The 18,784-nt window shown below is 59.6% G+C and overlaps 1 protein-coding gene across 3 annotated transcripts in view; it reads right to left on the bottom strand.

Annotated features, from left to right (window-relative positions):
* Positions 1-2,404: 2,404 nt before the first annotated feature.
* The window catches only part of CASZ1 (castor zinc finger 1), a 152,136-nt gene continuing 135,756 nt past the window's right edge, over positions 2,405-18,784 (bottom strand). For all 3 annotated transcript variants that reach the window (XM_052653500.1, XM_052653501.1, XM_052653499.1), the window contains 12 exons: positions 18,248-18,420; positions 17,132-17,979; positions 14,692-14,827; positions 14,391-14,454; positions 12,920-13,074; positions 12,657-12,779; positions 11,452-11,790; positions 9,724-9,922; positions 8,775-8,946; positions 6,481-6,632; positions 6,199-6,340; positions 2,405-3,525 (listed from right to left, as the gene is read on the bottom strand). In XM_052653500.1, coding sequence (XP_052509460.1) covers positions 2,405-3,525; positions 6,199-6,340; positions 6,481-6,632; positions 8,775-8,946; positions 9,724-9,922; positions 11,452-11,790; positions 12,657-12,779; positions 12,920-13,074; positions 14,391-14,454; positions 14,692-14,827; positions 17,132-17,979; positions 18,248-18,420 — 3,624 coding nt within the window. The remainder of the gene's footprint in view (positions 3,526-6,198; positions 6,341-6,480; positions 6,633-8,774; positions 8,947-9,723; positions 9,923-11,451; positions 11,791-12,656; positions 12,780-12,919; positions 13,075-14,390; positions 14,455-14,691; positions 14,828-17,131; positions 17,980-18,247; positions 18,421-18,784) is intronic.

Genomic DNA, 18,784 nt, shown 5'->3' with positions numbered 1-18,784 from the left:
AAATGTCAAACCTTGCATCAGTCATGCAAAAAAAAAAATCAAATAAATAAAACACATATATTAAATTTCTAATAGCACTAAATTCAAGTGGAAAAATATTCAGTTCTTAATAACCAGGTGCCGAGGAGACCAGATTCAAGTAATCAGAGCACACGCTGTTCAGTTCGGTTTTCACGTTCTGCATTTTCGTCTCAAAACCTCTCTATATATCTCTATATATCTATATATGTATATACATATAGATATATACACACACATATGTGCATACATATTATTTTATATTTATATATATACACATACATAGTTATAAAACATTAAAAAGAGCATTGGTGGATCAAGCATTGTTTTCCCCACAGAAAGAAAATAAAACAAAAATTACACATTAAAATTCAAAATGAGCTAGCAATGGCTTATAGTCCTAGTGTGCAATATGAAGGTTACAAAAGGCTAGACTTCGCACTGTCGGCATCTTTTTTTTTTCTTTTTTTTTTTTTTTTTTGATTTTGCTACATTGAAAAAAATTTTTTTTTTCCTTTACAAAACTCCTTCCACAGACTCCACGGTTCTGTGGCCGGGCACAAAGTCTGGGCGAATGCTCAGCAGCAGCACATGGTGCCCACAGAATTCAGGAGGCTCTGGTAGGGGCTGTTCTAGAAAACCACTTGTTTCCTGTTGAATCAGGTACATCCGGCTCACCACTCCCTCCTGCGCTCTCTCCAGTTCAGATGGTCCTGGCTTTCTGGCTGTGGGCAGCCAGGAGGACAAAAAAAGAAAAAAAATGGGAAGAAAAGAAAAAGGAAACGACTGCCCCGTCAACCTCCAACAGCTGGGTCAGGCTTCCCCTGGAGACCCAGGGGTAGGAGGCGATGGTGACAGCCCCTCCCCCAGGCTGGACCTAGAGCTCTCCCTGTGGCCATGTCACAGGGTCCAACTAAGGTGGGGCACTCGGACTGACCTGGAGAGAAGGTGAACAGGAGAGGTGCCCTCGGTCCCTGTCACCATCAGAGCCATCGGCTGGGTGTTTGCCTGGCAGGTGGGGGCTGGCCCTGGGGTAGGTGACCTCATCGTTGAAGGAGGCGGTAATGGGGGATGGGTGTATTTTGCGAAGGGAACCAAATCTGGGTGGGTTGAACCAGCAAAGAAGTATCCCAAACAAAATAATAAAACAAACTGGGGGAAAAAAAAAAAGCCCTATAAAGCCACACGCATAACCAATAGAGAAAAACTCAAATGTTAAATTAACTACAAACTTGTATCAACAATAATCGTCCTTTTTTCTTGTCTCTACAAAATTCAAGTTAAAAGTTGGAATCACGCAGCTCCCATCAGTGCTAGTGTAAAGACAGACAGCCTCAACCTGGTTAAGGCCTCTAACTAAACGCTAAACAAAACCCCACGTGAGCAATTGCACTCGGGTCTCCAACCTCAGGGCTGGTCCGGAGGCGGTCTGTGCTCTGGGCACCCGCCTGCTTTTTTTATTTTGTTCTGTGTAGAATAATAAACCTTTACAGGAAAAATACTGTACAACTTCCTCGAATTTTTTTCCATGTTGACTATTAAAGCCCCAAACAGTCGCATCCTTCCTGTTTTTACCACCTGGGTGGCGGAGACCCCCTGAGGGCCCAGCACCCCAGCACCGGCTGGCAGGCAGCGGGTAGGCCGAGGCGCGCCCTTCCCAGGCCCCGCGCTGGGGGCCGAGTGCCCCGGAGCCCTCAGCTCGGCCAGTTCCAGGAGGTTCCCCCCGCGGTCCCTGTAGTGTCTCCCGCCGGCCGCCTCCTGCCCCGCCCTCCCCCGGGGCCAGGAGGGAGGGTCTTAGCTGCACGAATGGGAGGCCCTGCAGATGCTACAGGTGCCCACCCGCCTCCGGGGGTACGGGGCAGGGGTCACGGTGACCCCCGGCGCCCGTCCCAGCCCTGAGCAATGAGGAATCCCAGCGGCGCGGCGTGGGGTGGGGGGTGGGGGGCGGCAGGGTCAGCGCCCGCCTCCCCCTCCGGGGCCCCTGTCCCACCCCGGACAAGAGCACCTTCTGTTTCCCTGAAGAAGATCCCCGGACCGCCGCGGAGGAGGGTCCCGCCCGGGCAGCTTCAGTCCTGCCGGCCGCCGAGCTGCCGCGCGGGCGGGCGGGCGCGGGGGCGGCCCCGAAGCACCAGAGGGAGGCCCCCCGCCTCTGTCCTGAGACGGACTTGGGGTCCGGAAGCACCGGCGGGGCGCACGGGCCCACCCGGGCCGGAGCGCCTCCCGACGCCGGGACGCGGCCGACACCTAGCTCTGGACAAGGGAAGCTTTACAGATAAATACCGTTTCTTACAAAATTAATAATAATAATAATAACAGCAGGATAAAGCGGCAAGATCCCGAGGGCGCCGCGCGCGCCCGGCCCCCCGACGCGCCGCCCGCCCGGCGGCTACGGAGAGGCGGCGGCGGGCGCGGGCCCGGGGGGCGCGGGGGCGCCGAGGGCCGCCAGCTCCGGGCTCCGCGCCCCCGGCCCCGCCGCCACGGCCGGCGCCTCGAGCAGCGACTCCTCCGAGTCGGTGCGCAGGTCCTCGTCGTCCTCGTCCTCGTCCTCGTCGTCGTCCTCGTCGTCGTCCTCCTCGTCGTCGTCGTCGTCGTCGTCCGCCTCCTCGTTCAGCTCCAGCTCCTCCTCGTCGTCCTCCTGCGACGACTCGCCGGCCGCGGGGCCGGCCGCGGCGGGGCCGACGCGGGGCCCCGGGGCGTTGGGCGGGCCGGGGTCGTCGCTCGGCCCCAGCGCCGGGCCGGGCAGGAAGAGCAGGGCGGCGGCGGCGGGCTCGGCGCCGGGCGGGGGCGCGCCGTCCAGGCCGGAGGCGGCGGCGGCGGCAGGGCCGGGCGCGGGGCCCTCGGGGCCGGGGGAGGCGGCGGGCGGCTCGCCGCGCTCCTGCTTCTCGTGCTTGCGCTTGTGCGAGTCCATCTGCGACATGCCCACGACCGTGTGGCGGCAGCCGGGGTAGGTGCAGTGGAAGTGCGAGCACTTGAGCTTGTACTTGCAGTCGGGCACGGCGCAGTCGGCGCTCGAGCTGAACTGGCAGAAGCCCGCCGCGCTGATCACGTCCTGCTTGCCGTGGTGCTTGCGGTGCGCCGTGACCTTGGTGCTGTCGGTGCAGCGGAAGCGGCAGCGCAGGCAGTGGAAGTGCGTGCTGCTCCCCGAGAAGGGGCAGTCGGCGAAGTGGCAGCTGAGCGAGGCCTTGAAGCGCTTGAAGTCGTCCAGCACCAGGTTGTCCACGCGGTCGTGGTGCTGCGCGTGCTTGTACATGTGCGTGCGCCCGCAGAACTTGTAGCCGCAGTTCTCGCGCGTGCAATGGTAGTGGGTGACCTTGAGCGAGAACTGGCAGGCCGCATCCTTGCAGTCCTCGTAGAGGTCGAAGCGCCTGAAGCCCTCAAGCATCATGCCCTCATCCAGCATCTTTCGTGAGGAAGCAGTCTTGCGCCTCTTGCCGAACGGAGACATGTCCTCAATGATCCAGAAGCGCTTTTTGGCCCCCGAGGCTGTCGGCATGGAGATGGTGTTCCCTGGGGAGGGGGGCTTGGTCAGCGCGGGCACCATTCCCAGGATCACACTCACTCCACTCGTGGCCCCTGATCCTGGCTCGATGGCCTGGGGGCTGCACTCGAGGACAACCCCTTGGTTCCCCGTGGCTCCCGGGCCTCTCTGGTGACCCGCCCCTCAGGATAGCCGGGGGAGCCCCAGGCTTCCGCCTTAGTCATCCCTGTCTGCAGGCTGACCGCACAGGCGTCCACCCTCGTGGGTGGCAGAGCATGCAGCTCTGGGGGATGTGGTGGCTGCTTCCTGGCCCGTTTGGGTGGGAAGTGAGGACACGTCCTGGCGCTAATTGAAGCTGAAGGGGGAATCTAGGTCGGCAGTGTAATTACCCAAGTTGGACTAGGGCCAGACGCCATCATGCGCCTGCCTCTAATGAGGGACAGGCCGGCTCCTTCTCCCTCCCGCTAACCAGTTTCCCGGGCTGCCCGCCTGTCTGCGCCTGGGACCAGCCTGTTTGCCACAGGAATGCCGAGCGCCTTGGAACTGTTGGCAGCAGTAACTCCCTGCCTCACGTGCAACCTTCTCCTTGGTACCAGAAGGTTCTTTAATGTCTTGGGCTGAGAGAGGGCAGCTCTGCTGAGCAGCCAGGACTGGAGCACAGGCTTGGCCAGCAGATGGGCCACACTTGTGGTCTCCCACCTGGTCCCAACTGCCTTGCTGGGCTCAGGATGCCCTGTTGCCACCCACGAATACACTGTTTGGTCATGCATCCGTGACCACTTTCTGCACAGGCAGCTGGGGAAAGGGCGGCTGTCCTGGTCACTCCCTGCTCCATGCCCCAGGCCTGCCCCCCCTCCCCCACAGTGGACAGGGTGGGCACCCTCCAGGGTCCCCCAACACGTTGACCCACCCAGCCCTCCCTGAACCTGTGTAGAACGCCCACCCCAGGCACCAGGCTTCAGTACCACCCATCGTGGGAATAGACCCAATCCTCCCCCATCCCGGCCCCTCAGCAGGTGGAGAGAAACAAGGACTGGGGTAACCCAGCACAAGGCAAGGGAGGGTCTGGGGCCTGGGGATCCAGGTGGGTGAGGAGTAGCTGCTTTGGATCTGAAGTCACTGGTTATGCCAGCGACAGAACAGGGGCTGAACTCCATGAGGGGGAACCCTCTGCAGTGCTCTTTGCCAGCCCCCTGGGGAAGAACAAATGGAAGCTGGGGTGGTGCAGCAAAGGACACAGCAGGTCCTGTGTCTGCTGGGCAGTAGGTACAGGGTGAGGCCAGGAGCCACCTCTGCTATGAAGCACTGCCCAGAGCTCAGGCCTCATCCTGTGTGGCTCCAGGGATGGGGGTTCAGCTTGGTGTCAGGACCCTCCAAACCTGGGCAGGTCCCAGACATCAGAAGCTTTCCAAGAACATCTCTGTCCCTCCCTCGTCCTGGGTCCTGGGTGAATGCCCCAGAGCACGGGGGACAGGCTCTGCTTTGCTGCAGGATTGGGGGGAGTGGGGTGGGCACGGCCATCCCGGGGTTCTGGCCAGTAGCTGAGATGGGGTGAGCCCCAGGGAGCCCTGGTGGTGATCTTCTGGCCTGCTCGTTGCTGAGCAGGAGCCGAGAGAAGGTGTCCTTGGGACAGGGGCCAGGCTCTCTGGTCTCGGGTGGGGTAGGGGAGAGGTGGGGCTGGGCTGTGAGGAGAGCAGGGTGGCCCTGTCCTTGGCCTGGCAGGCCACAGACAAGGGCCAGATCCTGGACCATGGCCTTGGGGCTTGGCCAGGGTGATAAGACAGCGGTGGAGAAGGTGTGTGTGAGTTACCTGCGGCATCCTGAACTAGGGGGGCATCACTTTTTACTGGAGATGGAGTGGCAGTGACGGGCGGGAAGCTGGGCGGGCTGCTGATGGGGTGGGCCAGGCCCCGGGAGGCTCCGAGAGTAGCACTGAGCAGAGAGTATGAGAGACAGGGTGGAGAAAAGAGGCATGGGAGGGAGGGGAGGGGCGCCCGGAGCACGGCTGGAGAGAAGGATGGGGTCAGTGGGGGCTGCGGAGCCCCGCGGGCAGCCTCGTCACCGGCAGCAGCAGGAAGAGGAGGAGGAGGAGGAGGAGGAGCCGGGCAGCCTGGAGAGGGTGGAGAAAAGCAGAAAAAAAAAAAAAAGAAAACCAAAACAAAGAACAAACAAACAAAAGAACCAAAATGAGAAACCCAATGGCAGAAGCAAGTATGATATGAAAATACGTGGACAGATGAGCAGACAGATGCCACGAAGAAGAGAGGGAAGGGGGTGGCAGAGGAGAGAGACTGGGAGGGCGTGGCAGTGCAGGGGGGTGTCATGGCGGGCTGGGGAGGGCCCATGGGGAGGACCCCACTCTGGGGCCCAGGGACTGTGCCGGGGACCACGGCAGAGAGGCCAGAGGAGGGGCCAGGGCTGGGTGGGGCCCACCTGCCCCTCTGGCTATAGCTCTCAGCTCAAACCCGGATCCTCTCTTGGAAACGGAAGCCGAGGGCAGAGTGTGGGGGAGATGGCAGCGCAGCAGCAGGTGGGGACCCATGTCCCGCAGACCAGCCAGCCTGGCCACACGCTGGCCTGTCCTCCTTTGAGGCCACTTGGCCACGATGCTCCAGTCCTGAGCCAGACCCGGCGGGAGGAGGACCCGTCCCAGGCCGGGCGCCTCCCAGACCCCCACGGCCCCATCCCGGCCGCCTGCTCACCTGCCGCGGTGCTCTCGTTGCCCACAGGGGTGCTGGAGCAGCTTCGGTCCATGGTGGAGGACTCAGAGGACATGGCGCCCGGGCTGCAGCCAGTATAATCCATGTACTCGTCCGTCTCAGTGTCCATCAGGCTTGGGGGGCCCTGAAAGGAAGCAGGGGGGCCCTGAACAAGCTGGGCTGGAGGCGGTGCTGCCCACGAGGGGCATACGGTCACTTCTGGCGGCTGCCAGAGTGGGACACGGGTGATGCCCTCTGGCCCCAGGTGGGGGAGGGGCGGCTCACCTGGGAGGAGGGCGCTCGGTCGAAGTTCTTCCCCAGCATCCTCCGCATGTGCTTCCGGGCATGGGAGGTCATCTGGTGCTTGAGGAGGAAGGAGAACTGGCAGCCCTCCCGGATGCAGTGGAAGTGGCTGTTCACCTGGTTGTACTTGCAGCCTGTGGACACAGCCCCACTTGGCTGTGAGTTTCCCCTGCGGGCCAGCCGGTGCTCATGGTACCCGCTGCATGGCGGGCACTGTTCTGGGCATGGGCACATGTCCCAGGAAGATGGCATATGAGGAAAGGGCACTTGCCCATGATGGCGTTCCCGTGAGGAACCTCCCACCCCCGCACCCCCAGAAAGTCCTCAGCCACCTGGATGTCCAGAGCCTGGGTCTCCCCTCCAGTCTAGCATGGACTTGCGGGATGATGGCAGGCTGGCCCCCTCCCCTGTTCCACACACTGAGAGGTCCACAGGCTCCAGGGCAGGGGACCCTAGTGACCTGTCCACTTGATCAGCTGCCTCCCAGCATGCCATCTGTCCCCAGCTCTCCTCTGGGGACCCCAGGTGCTGCCCCCCACCCCCCGATCTTGTAGAGACAGCTGCAGGCCAGCTGGCCCTCTGCCCTGCCCCCACCCACCTGGGTTTTGCTCTGGGCTGAGGACAAACACAGCGGCCAGACTGAAATGGTATCAGCAGAGGGCAGGTGAAGGCCTGCCCGTTACCATGGCACCTGAGCTGGCCAGGTGTCTTATATCATCCCCCAGCTTTGTTTTGGCTCCAGCTACCACCCAAAACACCCCAACTGAGTCAATAATGGCAACTACAGAATCCCCAACACCTGTAAGCCGAACCCAGGACCAGCATGGGTCACCGAGTGTTGATATCTGTTGCTGTGATAGCCAGTCCTCTCTCAGGCTCTGAATTATTTTTGAATTAATACCTGAAGGAAAGGTTTGTTCCCTTTCATTTCTGGCAGTTGACTGTGAATCTCTCAGCCTTCCCCTAGGTAATGGCCAGCTGGCTGCCAGCAGTGGCACCCATCTGTATCCCCTGGGCCCTGTGGCCATAGCCCCCCGAGTCACCTGAGCCTAGGGGTCTGCACCCAGGCTGCCTGGCTCCCACCTGCCTTCCAGTGTCCAGTCTCCTCCTGGGCAGATTACTGCCCCATGTCTGCACGTGACACGTGGCTCCACCCTGAGGCAAGAGCATGGACTCTGCATGGAGCCCACTCCCCACAGCATCCTGGGGCTGGGGCCAGCGAGCTCCTCGGGAAGGCCTTGTTCTGGGGCTGGGGGCAGCTTCCTGGCCAAGAGCTCAGCTCTCAGCAGTGAAGTTCACTCTGAAGCACCTGTCCCTGAGCTCAAGGTCACTTCCTTGCCCCGTGGTCACCTCCTTCCAGGTCACCCCAGGTTACAAATGCCCTGGGCTGAACCGGCCAAGTACCTGCTTGTCCCACCAGATCCCCAGCACCAAGCCTGGTGCCAGCCACAGTAGACAAAAAAGACCTCAGCTGCCACTTCTACCCCCCACCTCCTGCACCTCCTGCAACAGCAAAGAGCCTGGCCCATGGCTGCTCTTCAATAAACCTCTGTTGAGGGACTTCCCTGATGGTCCAGTGGTTATGAATCCGCCTGCCAATGCAGGGAATGGGTTTCGACCTCTGGTCAGGGAACTAAGATCCCACGTGCCACAGAGCAAATAAGCCTGAGAGCCGCAACTACTGAGCCTGAACACCTAGAGCCTGTGTTCTGCAATAAAACAGCCACATTGCCAAGCCCGTGTGCCGAAATGAGAGTAGTCCCTTGCTCGCTGCAACTAGAGAAAGACTTCACACAGCAAGAAAACCCAGCACAGTCAAATAAACAAATAAAAAATCATCAAAATAATAAAATGTCTGCTGAGTGAGTGAATGAACAAATGAACATCACACAGCCCATTATGGATAAAAACCTAATAGTTAAAACCATGGAAAGACATCCCAGGGCAGAGAATGTCAGGAATTTTTAAAACTTACCTGCAAGGCCCTCTTGAAAAGAAAAAGAAAAGAAACCAAGTCTGGAGACCAGAGATGAGGCTCCAGGCCATTGCCCTGGGGGGTGACTGGAGTGTTCTAGGTCACCCTCACCCCTCTTTCCAGGCTTTTGGGGTTTTGACTGTTTTCCCAGTTTGACAATGCCTGGTCTGTGACATTAAAAAAAAACAAACCCATGGAGCCTGATGTGTGGCAACAAGAAGTGGCACCCGGGTCTCTGGGGCCAGAGCCACAGCCCTGCCCACTGCGGCAGTTCCCTGCCCCCAGCCCTGGCCTGCGGTACCTAGCCTGCCGCACTCCTCACGCTTGGTGAAGTACTTGAACCCATTGGCTGCCCGCCGCTCGGCTTTCTCGTGCTTCTTTATATGCCACGGCAGCTTGGTGGTGATGTTGGTCACAAAGTAGCAGCCAGTCCGGAGACAGTGGTAGTGCCCACGCATCCGGAACTCGCAGTGCTGCAGGGAGGGACAGGAAAGTCAGGACCAGGCAGGCAATGGCCGTAAGCCCCACCTGCCCCAGGCCTCTGGGCTATGGCTGGCCCTTTGCATCTGTGTGTCCTTCCACGCTTAGAATCAGCAAACACAACTGTGTAAAGATCATTCATGTTTTAAAAAGCAGTAAGTCCCTTCTGTCATTTGACTAAGGCATCCTATCCGGTGTCATACCAATCTCTCTAAACCCACACCCAGAGCAGACATCACTAATCTATCCCAGCACTCTTCTCTGTGTGCCCAGACCTAGGCAGACAACACGCATCTACCCTGGTACACTCCTTTGTCCGGATCTAGGCTCAGACTCCTCCTCAAGGCACTGTCAGGTGGCCCCTACAAATCTTGGGGGTAGGCCTTTATAATGAATCTGATCTGCCCTTCCTGTCTGGAGCACAGACAGTTCAATATCTGTCCAATGTTTTAAAATTCCAGGCCTCTAGAGAAAAGGAGCATAGCCATTCCAGGATGGGCAGAATGATGCGAAGTGCCCAGCGACTGCTCATCATAGAGTCATCACCAAGGGTTAGGATAAAATGACAGACCTCACCAAACGAGCACCAAGCTGAACTGCTGCCCAGGGGTCTCCAGGGACCTGGGGCAGACAATGTCCTTTCCAGAGTCTGGAGGAAGCCAGTTAAAAAGGGTGTGAGAAACAGAGTCTCTGCCAGGAGGAGCTGATCCAGGGCCCTGTGCCTCCCTGCTCCCGCCCCAGGCCCCACCCTGCCCATCCGCCTGGCTGACCTGGTTGGGACAGAGGCACTGCAGGGAGTAGTAAGCAAACTGGTCTCGCACGTTCAGCAGGTTGTTGTTGGGGTTGATGTGGTCCAGGCAGTGGGACTCGGCCTTGCCAGACGTTTTGCAGACGTACTTGCAGTTCCCAAAGAGACAGTGGAAGTGGAACTTGTTGGCATACTTGCAGTCCGTTGCAAGGCAAGGATCGCTGGAATGAAACCACGGCCCAGGTCATTGGCATTCCCAGTGCCCTCCCCGCCGATGTCCTGACATTGGCTCATGCTGGGGTTCTGCTCCCCAGTCTCCCGTGGTGCCCTCAAGAGGAATGGCCCAGGACTGCCCTCTTGCTCAACAGGGCTATTTGGCCAGAGGAGACTACAAATCCCAGCATGCAACCTTGCCCTCTTTTTAGAGCTCTGCTGGCGCATGAGGGATTGCGGTATGCAGGCTGCCCAGAGCACTGCATGCTGGGACACGTAGTTTCCACGGCCACACCTCAGGCTTATAGATAAGGATGGCTGCAATCATTTCTTGGATATGAAAATGAGAGATGGTGCTGCCAGCCTGGCGGGACGCCAGCGCAAGCCTGGCTGGCGTGGCACGGGCGCTGCCCTGGCTGTGGCTGACTGACAGCATGCAGATGGGTGGGCAGCCCTATCAGGACGCTTTGCTACCATGGGGCCTCAGCCAGTGGGAACCTGTGCCTGGTGTCAGGTCCTGAAGCTCAGCTGCTGGGGCTTCCAGGGTCAGCTCAGAGCTCGGGGCTGCCCACCCACGCAGAGAACACAAGCCAGCTCAGTGGTGGGGCGGGGTGCCAGGTGAGCCCTGCCCTGCCTGTCCTGAGTGGCAGCCCCCTGCCCCAGACCCCTGTTTCCCAGGCTTGGGGCAGTAGTGGAGGGTGCTGTGCTCCGGCTTCTACCCTTTATGGCCTGGCTGACAACACGGCTGCCCTCTACATCCACATTGGACCTGGATGGAAACTCTGACCAAGGCCAGGATGCTAAGAGGGCTGGGGAGGTGAACAGAGGAAGGGAAGGTGGGGAAGGGTCAGAGCGGAGCGCAGGTGCCCTTCCATGCTGTGGGCCCAGCCCCAGGTGCTCAGACAGGGAGGACAGCTGCCACTCAGGCGGTGTGTGTTCACATCCAATTTATTACTTTTATTGAGAACAGGAAGCCACACGCATCATGATACAGAGTCACCGTTCTCGCCGCAAGGAGCCACCACCATCCATTGAGGAAGGTTCCTTCCACCCGCTGAGAACTCAGGCCATTGTGTAGGCGGGCGGAGGCCCGGAGGAGGGCCTAGCCCCTTCGCCCCCACCCCTCTGTGACTTGGCTTGCCCTGCAGAGATTCAGTTGTGGGCAGGAGCCACAGAGACCAACAGGGAGGCCCGGAGGGAGACGTAGCCCTCCTTGCCGGGCAAGGCCCACCCCTCTCAGCCCACCCTGGCTGGTCCTCACAGCATCGCCACTGGTCTCTCCAGAACCGTGGCCACTACCTCCACCATCACCCCCCACCCCGGCCACTTGCTCCAGGAACAGGCAGTGAGGTCTGAGCAGCAGCAGCAGCAGCAGCTTTGGCTAGAAGGACATGACCCAGTGACTGGGTCCCAGAGAGGCTGGGGACGGCCGGGGCTCCTGCAAGGCAAGAAGCAGCGCCTCCTCAGCGGCCCTGGCTAGCACCTACTCCCGAGACACCCGGGGGACACAGGACTCCCGGCTCATTGAGGGACTCACTTCTCCTGGAACTGGAGGAATCCGGGTTTGACCTGGGGCTTGGCGTTCTCTAGAGAAGTCGTTGCCAAGGGCGAAGTGGGCAGGTGAGGCACTGATGCTGGAATCTGAGGCATCTGGGGTATGGTGGAAGCCAGCTGCTTCCAGGCGAGCAGGGTGGGGGTGGAGGGCACGGCGGCCAGGCTGGGAGTGGGCCCCTCGAGAGAGGAAACCGTGGCCGTGGTGACGGGTGGCGCTGGAGGGGACGCGGGGGCCAAGGAGGGTTTGGTCTCAGCAGCCGAGGCCGGGAAGGCAGCCTCTGGGTTTCCTTTCACTGCTCCTCCCTCCGTCCGGAAGTGGAAGCTGTGAGAGGCAGAAGAGGGGGTCTCAGGTAGGGGGTGGAGAGTGCCCTTCCCCGTGCACCTGCCTGCCTGCTGCGGGCAATCCCATCTCAAGCCTAGGGGGCCGGTGTCCCCACCTCGTCTTCAGTGCCAGGTGCCGCCAGGAGGGAAGGCTGAGAGCAAACAGCTCTGTCCTTTGATCTGCAACTTGGGCTCCTGGCTCTGTCCTAATGACACCTCCTTGTGACCTTCTAGATGCGCTGTCCCTAGCTCCTCCCTACTAGGGACACAGCAAGTCCTGGCTCAGGAAGCCCACCCTTTAAGAACCTGCTCTGAGATTTAAAGACGGATCTCAGGCCAGGAGCTGGAGCTGCCTAAGCACTGAGAAGAGCCTGACCTGCGGCTTAAAGAGCAGTGAAGATCTGTTTTAAATGTTTACAAGTTCTGGGCTCAATTACAGCAGGCAGTTGGGCTTGCTGCTTTTCAGCTCAATGAACTTTACAAATTAATTTCTTTTATTTTTAGGTCAAAGAGAATCTACAAATGCAGTATTGTGGCTTGGAAAGGCCTTCACCTGGCGTCCCTGCTGGGGTCAGAGCTGGGTCTGCAGGAGGGCTGAGGGCTACATGGGGGTGGGTCTGGGGGCAGAAGGGGCTCCTGCTCCAAGTGGGGCCTGGGTGGGCTGAGGGGGCCTAGCTGGGGGCTGAGCTAGTGGGAGGATGGGAAAGTCTGCCTTTGGCCAGGCAGCACCGCCTGAGAAGCCAGCTCAGCTTCTGAGGTCTCAGGGGTCCTGCTTGGAAGGCAGTTACAGGCTTGTGCAGCCCCCAGCCCTGAGCCAGGCTGCGATGAACGGGGCTTGGTTTACACGGGTCCCCGACCCCCACTCACTTGGCGTGCTTGATGGCCCCGTCCAGGGTGCTGAAAAGCGCGCCGCACTCCTCCACCACGCAGTGGAAGTGGGCCTTGTGGAGGAAGTCACACTGGGCGTTGCAGAAGTCCTTGGTGCCAAACCTGGCAGAGGAGCCGGCCGCTTAGAGACCCTGGGGCTCTGGGCAGGCCAGGGTGGGTGGTGGGGCTGGCCCCTGGCCCCTGGCTCCCAGGACCCATGGGCTTGGCCCTCCCCTCCTCCTTGCTCACCCAGAGCCCCTCACCTGCGAAGGTACACCTTCCAGGGCTCTGACAGCTTCTCCTGAACCATCGCCTTCACAGCCTTGCCCAGGAATGGGGGGGACTCCCCGGCGGGGCCTCCCTCTGTGTCCGTCTTGACGTTCAACAGGCTGCCGAGGTTGGGGCTGCCCTGAGACATCTGCCAGGAAGACAGGCCCGAGCTTCAGGCTGGGGACCTCAGGACACGTGGCCCAACTGCCTTGGGACCAGCGGCAGCTCTGGGCCACTTGGATCTCTCCAAACTGACCAGAGCATCACAGTGCTAGCAGCTGGGAGGAGAGGAGGCCCGACCCCACGCAGCTTTGGCTGCACAGGAACCCACAATGAATGGATGCCGCCGCAGGCAGCCTGCTGCGCCTCCTCGGCCCTGCAGAGCTGCCAGGGCTCCGCCACACAAACCCCGTGCTGCTAGGAGCCATCACTCAATCTGTGGCCGAGACTCAGGGCACACACTCCAGCCCAGCTTTCCCCAGACTCCGCGGCTCCCTGGTTATTTTCCTGCCAGGTTTTCAAAAGAAGTGCAAGAGGAGGAGGGATGGGGGGAACCCCCACGAATTCCTTGAGAACAAGAGAAGGCACACAAAGGAGGAGCTGAGAGGGAGGGAGGGCGGCTCACGGGGTGAGAGCAAGACAGGCAGACTGCCTCTGGGAGCGGAGCGGGGCGGGGAGCCCATGAAAAAGCCTGACCCGCACGGGCGGGGTGCAGGGCTCTGACAGGAAGGAACAAGGGGGTGCAGGGAGCAGTGACCCCAGGATGTAAAAGGGGGGCAAGAGAGCAACAAGGGGAGGGAAAAGGTGGAAGGCGTGGGCACCCTGGAGCCGAGGCCAACAGGAGCCCAAGGGCCCAGCGGGACCCCCACCCAGTGAGGTCCGGCCCAGACCTAGCTCCCTCCTCGGCAGTCACTTGTGTACAGTAACCAAATTAATCTTGCCGTAGTCAAATTTATCATGTGAAGGGGGGGAAATATATTTGAGATGATGTATAATTTACAAAGACCCTGCATTATTTAAAATAAATATTCTGGAGCGACCTCTGCAGAAGGCGTCCAAGACCATTACTCAACCCGAAAAGTGGAAATTGATGCTTTGCTCCCACTTTAATCTCCCCCCCCCACCTTTTTAAACAAACAAAAAATATATAAAATAAATAAAATTAATAACTAAGAGCAAAAGAAGTTAGAGGGCTCTGGAAAAGCTTTAGGAACCCTCCATCTGAAGGGAAAAAAAAAGGGTGTCAGAGGCTGGAATATATTTCTTCAGCCAGTTCATTAAATTAATTTGTAAGCAGTGGCTCTGAAATTATATCCGATGAAAAATGGCCTCAAAATTTAAATGGTACAAACTCATCTTATTAGAGGCAAAACATTAAAAAACAAACACATCCCCCCCACCCCCCAGCATAGCTTTAATTTCTCTGGGTGGGGGAATGGGAGGCGTGTGATGGATGGTTCTTACCTTATTCATAAGCGAGGATAAAAGAGATGAATTTGCCGGGACTGCGTGGCCATTTGATTCATTACTGGAACACACAAACCAAGGGGCTTTAGCTCAGACGTTCGTGGGACAGAGCCCGGAGATTCACCCCTCCCAGCCGGCCCATGGGGCACTGGGCCCGCCCAGTTACATTTCCCAGGGCAGGTGGATGACGCCTGGTCAGCAGAGGTGGGCCCCTGGCCCCGTGGGGTCTGGCTCTGAGGGTGCTGTCCCCAGAGCCTCCTGCAGGGGGCAGAGCTGGGAGGCCTGGGGCTCCCCTCACCTGGGCTCCTTCAGAGTCAGGTCTAAACTGCGGTCCTGAGAGGCCTCGTGGGGACCTGGGGCGCCAGCACTCTCACCGGGCTCCTGCTTCACCGGGGCTGGGGGAAACCTGGCAGGGGTGGCCTGCTGCCCGTTTCCTACAGGGGAGGGGAGGGAAGACGGTGTTAGAGGGACCGAGGGCTTCATAGGGGCACCAACCGGAACCCCCCGAGGGGAAGACGGCGGGCCGGGTGGGCTGAGGCCCCCCGGGAGCCTTGACTGCTGGTCAGTGGTTCTCCCCACTGACATGATCGCTTGTGACGCTTCCCCCTGTGTGGCAATTCTTCAAGTGATAATTATTGCAAAATTATGTCAAAGTTGTCCTGGCTCAGGGCCTCCTGGAGGAGAAGGGTGGGAGGCTGGGGAGGGGGCCGGGACGGGGGTGGGGGCCCTTCATTTTCTCCACCGACTGTCACAGTCAATTTGTGGGGCTGCCGCTTAGGCTTTTATTAAAGACTCTGTTAATGCTGAGGGAAAGTGGCAGATCTAGACTGGGAGCTGCGCCCCCTCCGCAGGTCCCGTCCCCACTGTTGCCGGGGCGACGGCCCTGCCTTCCACTGAGCATGCCCAGGAGGGGCATCTGCTGTGTCAGGGCTATGGAAGCTGACAGCCAATCAGAGCGGTTCAAACTATGTGACCTCGCCCGTCAAGCTGTCCAGGGCAGGGATATGAGGCCCACCCTTGCCAGGCAGGGCTGGATGGGGTGGGTGCGGGGAGCCGGCGGGGTGTGGGCATGGGTGCAAAGGCTGGAGCTGGGTGGGCAGAAGACTCAGGAGGCCAAGCAGAACAGGGCTGAAGAAGTTGCTGACAGGAACATGTCCACGGAGCCTTTCCCCACAATCCCCAGTGACTGAAATATTAATCTGCCCCAAGGCGCTGCAGCTGACAGAGAGCTGCTTCACAGACAGCAAGTGTCATTTTATTAAAAAATAAAGGAAAATGGCCCCCTCCCCTTCGCTTGACCTTTCTTTTCGGGGAAGGAGCTTTTTCTTAAGAAAAGAAAGTACTTGACAGCCTGGCCACCAAGCCCCGAGTGGCCCCAGCACCAACCAGAGGGGCATGGCCCTGGGCAGCCTGGCCTGGCCCTCCGGCACATGGAGTAGAAGGTAAGTGTAGGCTGACAGGAGTGTCCCAGTGGGGAGGTGCTAGTTTTCAGGACTCAGAGTCCACATTCCAGGAGCTTCCCAAAGCCACTAGCGCAGGGTTCCCAGGGAAACAGGGCCCTGACCTCCAGCCAGCTCAAGCTCGGGGGGGACCACAGGGACCCTCAGTCTTGGTGAGTCTCCAGACATTCTCAGGAGCCAGACTACTGAGGGCCAACTTGGCCACCTCCCAGGGGGTGTATTTGGGAACAGTATATCCCCCACTGTTCCATCAGCTCCACAAGGCAAGGACTTTGTCTGTTGTCTTCCTTGCCATGTCCCCAGCCCCCGGCCTGGCGCCTGGCTCTGCAACAAGCTGCCCTCAGTGAGCATCATTGGTTGATGAATCAATGAACAAAGTGAGCCCCATCCCAGACAAAAGCAGAACTCTTCTTAAAGATCTTACTAACGCTAATTACCTGGATGGGGGGAAACAGATAAAGAGGAGCAATGGAAACAAAAAAGCCAAAAAAAATAAAATTCAGAGGAAAAAAAGTAGAACATTCTTTTAAGGAGCAGAAAACTTGAGAGAAAAGGGAGTCACTCTCCATGATGAGCCAGAGGAAAGACAGAGATATGATCCTGGCAACTCCAACACAGCAGCCACTGACCCGATGTGGCTCAACTGAAAGAAACCCCAATCCAGGTCTCGGTCCCACTAGCCAATTTCAAGCACTCAACAGCCCTGTGACGAGGGGCTACCATATTGGACAGTGCAGAATGGAACACCTCCACTATCACAGAATGTACAGTGCTGATGGAGAGTGAGAGCCTGGGCAAGGCATCCTTGGTCTCTAGGGGCTGTCCAGGCCTGAATCCCCCGAGCATCCCTGCAGTGAGGTCACCCTGGCCCTGGGCTGAAGTTGTGTCCCCTCCTGTCACCTGGAGGAGGTCCCAGGGAAGCCTGGGGCTCAGGGACGGCCCCCACTGGGGCTGGACTTGTGACATGGCAGGGTAGGGGGAGCTTGCAGAGGCCCTGGGGATGCACGGGTACTCTGTGAGGCCGGGATCACTGCCCCTACTTCACAGATGAAAAGACAGAAACAGGAGTTGCCTGGGATGGGCAGGTCAGAGAAAGGGGTCCCAAACAGGAAATAAAGAGGATGGAGGCAGAGATCAGGAAAGAGGGGCACAGGGGCCTTGGGGCCAGGGATAGAAAGACCCCCTTGCCAAACACCCCCACTCTGCTCTGCACAGGGGCCAGCGAGCTCCTGGGGTTGGAGAGGAGCGGGCTTCCCAGGCAGGGCCCAGCCTGCTCACCTGGGTCAAAGGGGGCAGAGGGCTTGAGGGCGGCCGCGGCCAGCCTGGCCATCATGGGCGAGATGAGGCCTTTGCTGGCTGAGATCCTCTCCATGATGGAGGCAGGGGCCACGGGGACTGAGGCAGCCCCTGCCGCCGCCGAGTCACCGGCTCCCGAGGCTGCCAGGGCGGGCGTGTCAGGGGTTGCTGAGCCTGCTGTCCCGGACGACATGGCACCCATGAGGCCGGGGGCACCCACCGGCAGGGAGGTGCTGCCCCGGCCAGGAAGGATGGGGAAGTAGGGTGCGGCGCTGGCCAGGCCGGAGTTGGAGAGGGCCAGCGCCAGGGGGATGGAGCTGGGCAGGCCCTGGGCCAGCAGCCCTGAGATCTTGCTGTTGGGAGGCTTGGTGGCACTGGGCACGGCCTCGGAGGCGGCAGTAGCTGTGGCCAGGGAGGCAGAGGACTGCTGGCTGGTGGGGGAGGCGCTCAGGCTGGAGTTCTTGCTGCTCAGGGCCGAGAAGTCGACCAGGTCGTCGTTGCTGGACTCCTCGTGCTCCGTGTCCTTGGCGCCCAGCAGCGAGGGTGGCAGCCCCAGCACGCCGGAGCCTGAGGCGCGTATGTGCCTGCGCTCATGCTTGCGCTTGTGCGAGGTCATCTGGCTGGTGGAGGTGAAGGTGAAGCCGCAGCCGGCGCGGATGCAGTGGAAGTGGTTGGTGGCCTTGCTGTACACGCAGCCCTCGTACTTGCACTCCTCATACTTGTAGAACTTCTTGAAGCCGTCCTTGGCGTAGGCGTCGTCCTTGATGTGGTAGCTTTTGTGCTTCTCGATGTCACACTTGTTCTTGAAGGTGAACGTGCAGCCGGGGCGCCTGGGGGTCGGGGGGGGGGGCACACAGGGAGGCTGTCATGGGGCCTCGCGAGATCAGGAGGACTCCCTGCCCTGCTCCCACGGTGGCCCCAGGAGGGATGGGCCTCGGGGTGGAAGACCAGGCTGGACGCTCAGGCGCGGCCTCTGAGCACCCCTTGGCTCCTGCTCCTACGGCTCTGAGGAGGCAGGGCTCCGAGCCACCCAGGGACCTGGGGCCCTGCCTTCCGGCCCTCCCCAGGCCAGGAGCCTCCCCAGCCGCCTCCGCTCACCTGCAGTGGAAGTGCGTGGTCTTCTGCCCATAGAACTGGCAGTCGGCTGTGCCGCAGTCCTCGGTGGCACGGAAGCGCTGGAAGCCGTCGTTGATGAGCTGGGTGTTCTTCTTATGGAAGTTCTCGTGGGTCATCACATCCGACGTGCTTGTGTACACCTTGTTACAGCCCACCTGCAGGGGCCAGAATGGCAGTCAGGGGAGCCGAAACCAGGCACCCCAGTGAGCTCAGAGAGGCTGTTCCTCCAGGTGCAGTTGACACCAGTGGGGGAGCTTCAGCACCCATCAACATCCAACTGGTGGGACTGCAGTTAATGAAGGATGACCCCTCAGGCCCCCCAGGGCCTGGTCTGTGCTGGGTGCAGGCTGTCTTCAGAGAGCCTGGGACACCTCCCCACACAGGCGTGGGAGTACTGTGCTGCAGGAGGTAGCTTTTGGGTCCCCAATCTGTGGCTCTATCTCTGAAGCCCCCTGAGTGAGCAGGGCTGGACCCAGGGGCCTGGCGGTCACCTTTAGCCCAGGGACTTGCTTGGCGGAC

The sequence above is a fragment of the Budorcas taxicolor genome, chromosome 16 (genome assembly GCF_023091745.1).
Source record: "Budorcas taxicolor isolate Tak-1 chromosome 16, Takin1.1, whole genome shotgun sequence".
Taxonomy (NCBI): domain Eukaryota; kingdom Metazoa; phylum Chordata; class Mammalia; order Artiodactyla; family Bovidae; genus Budorcas; species Budorcas taxicolor.
The sequence above is the reverse complement of the archived record's forward strand: the minus strand, read 5'-3'. Positions and strand labels throughout refer to the sequence as shown.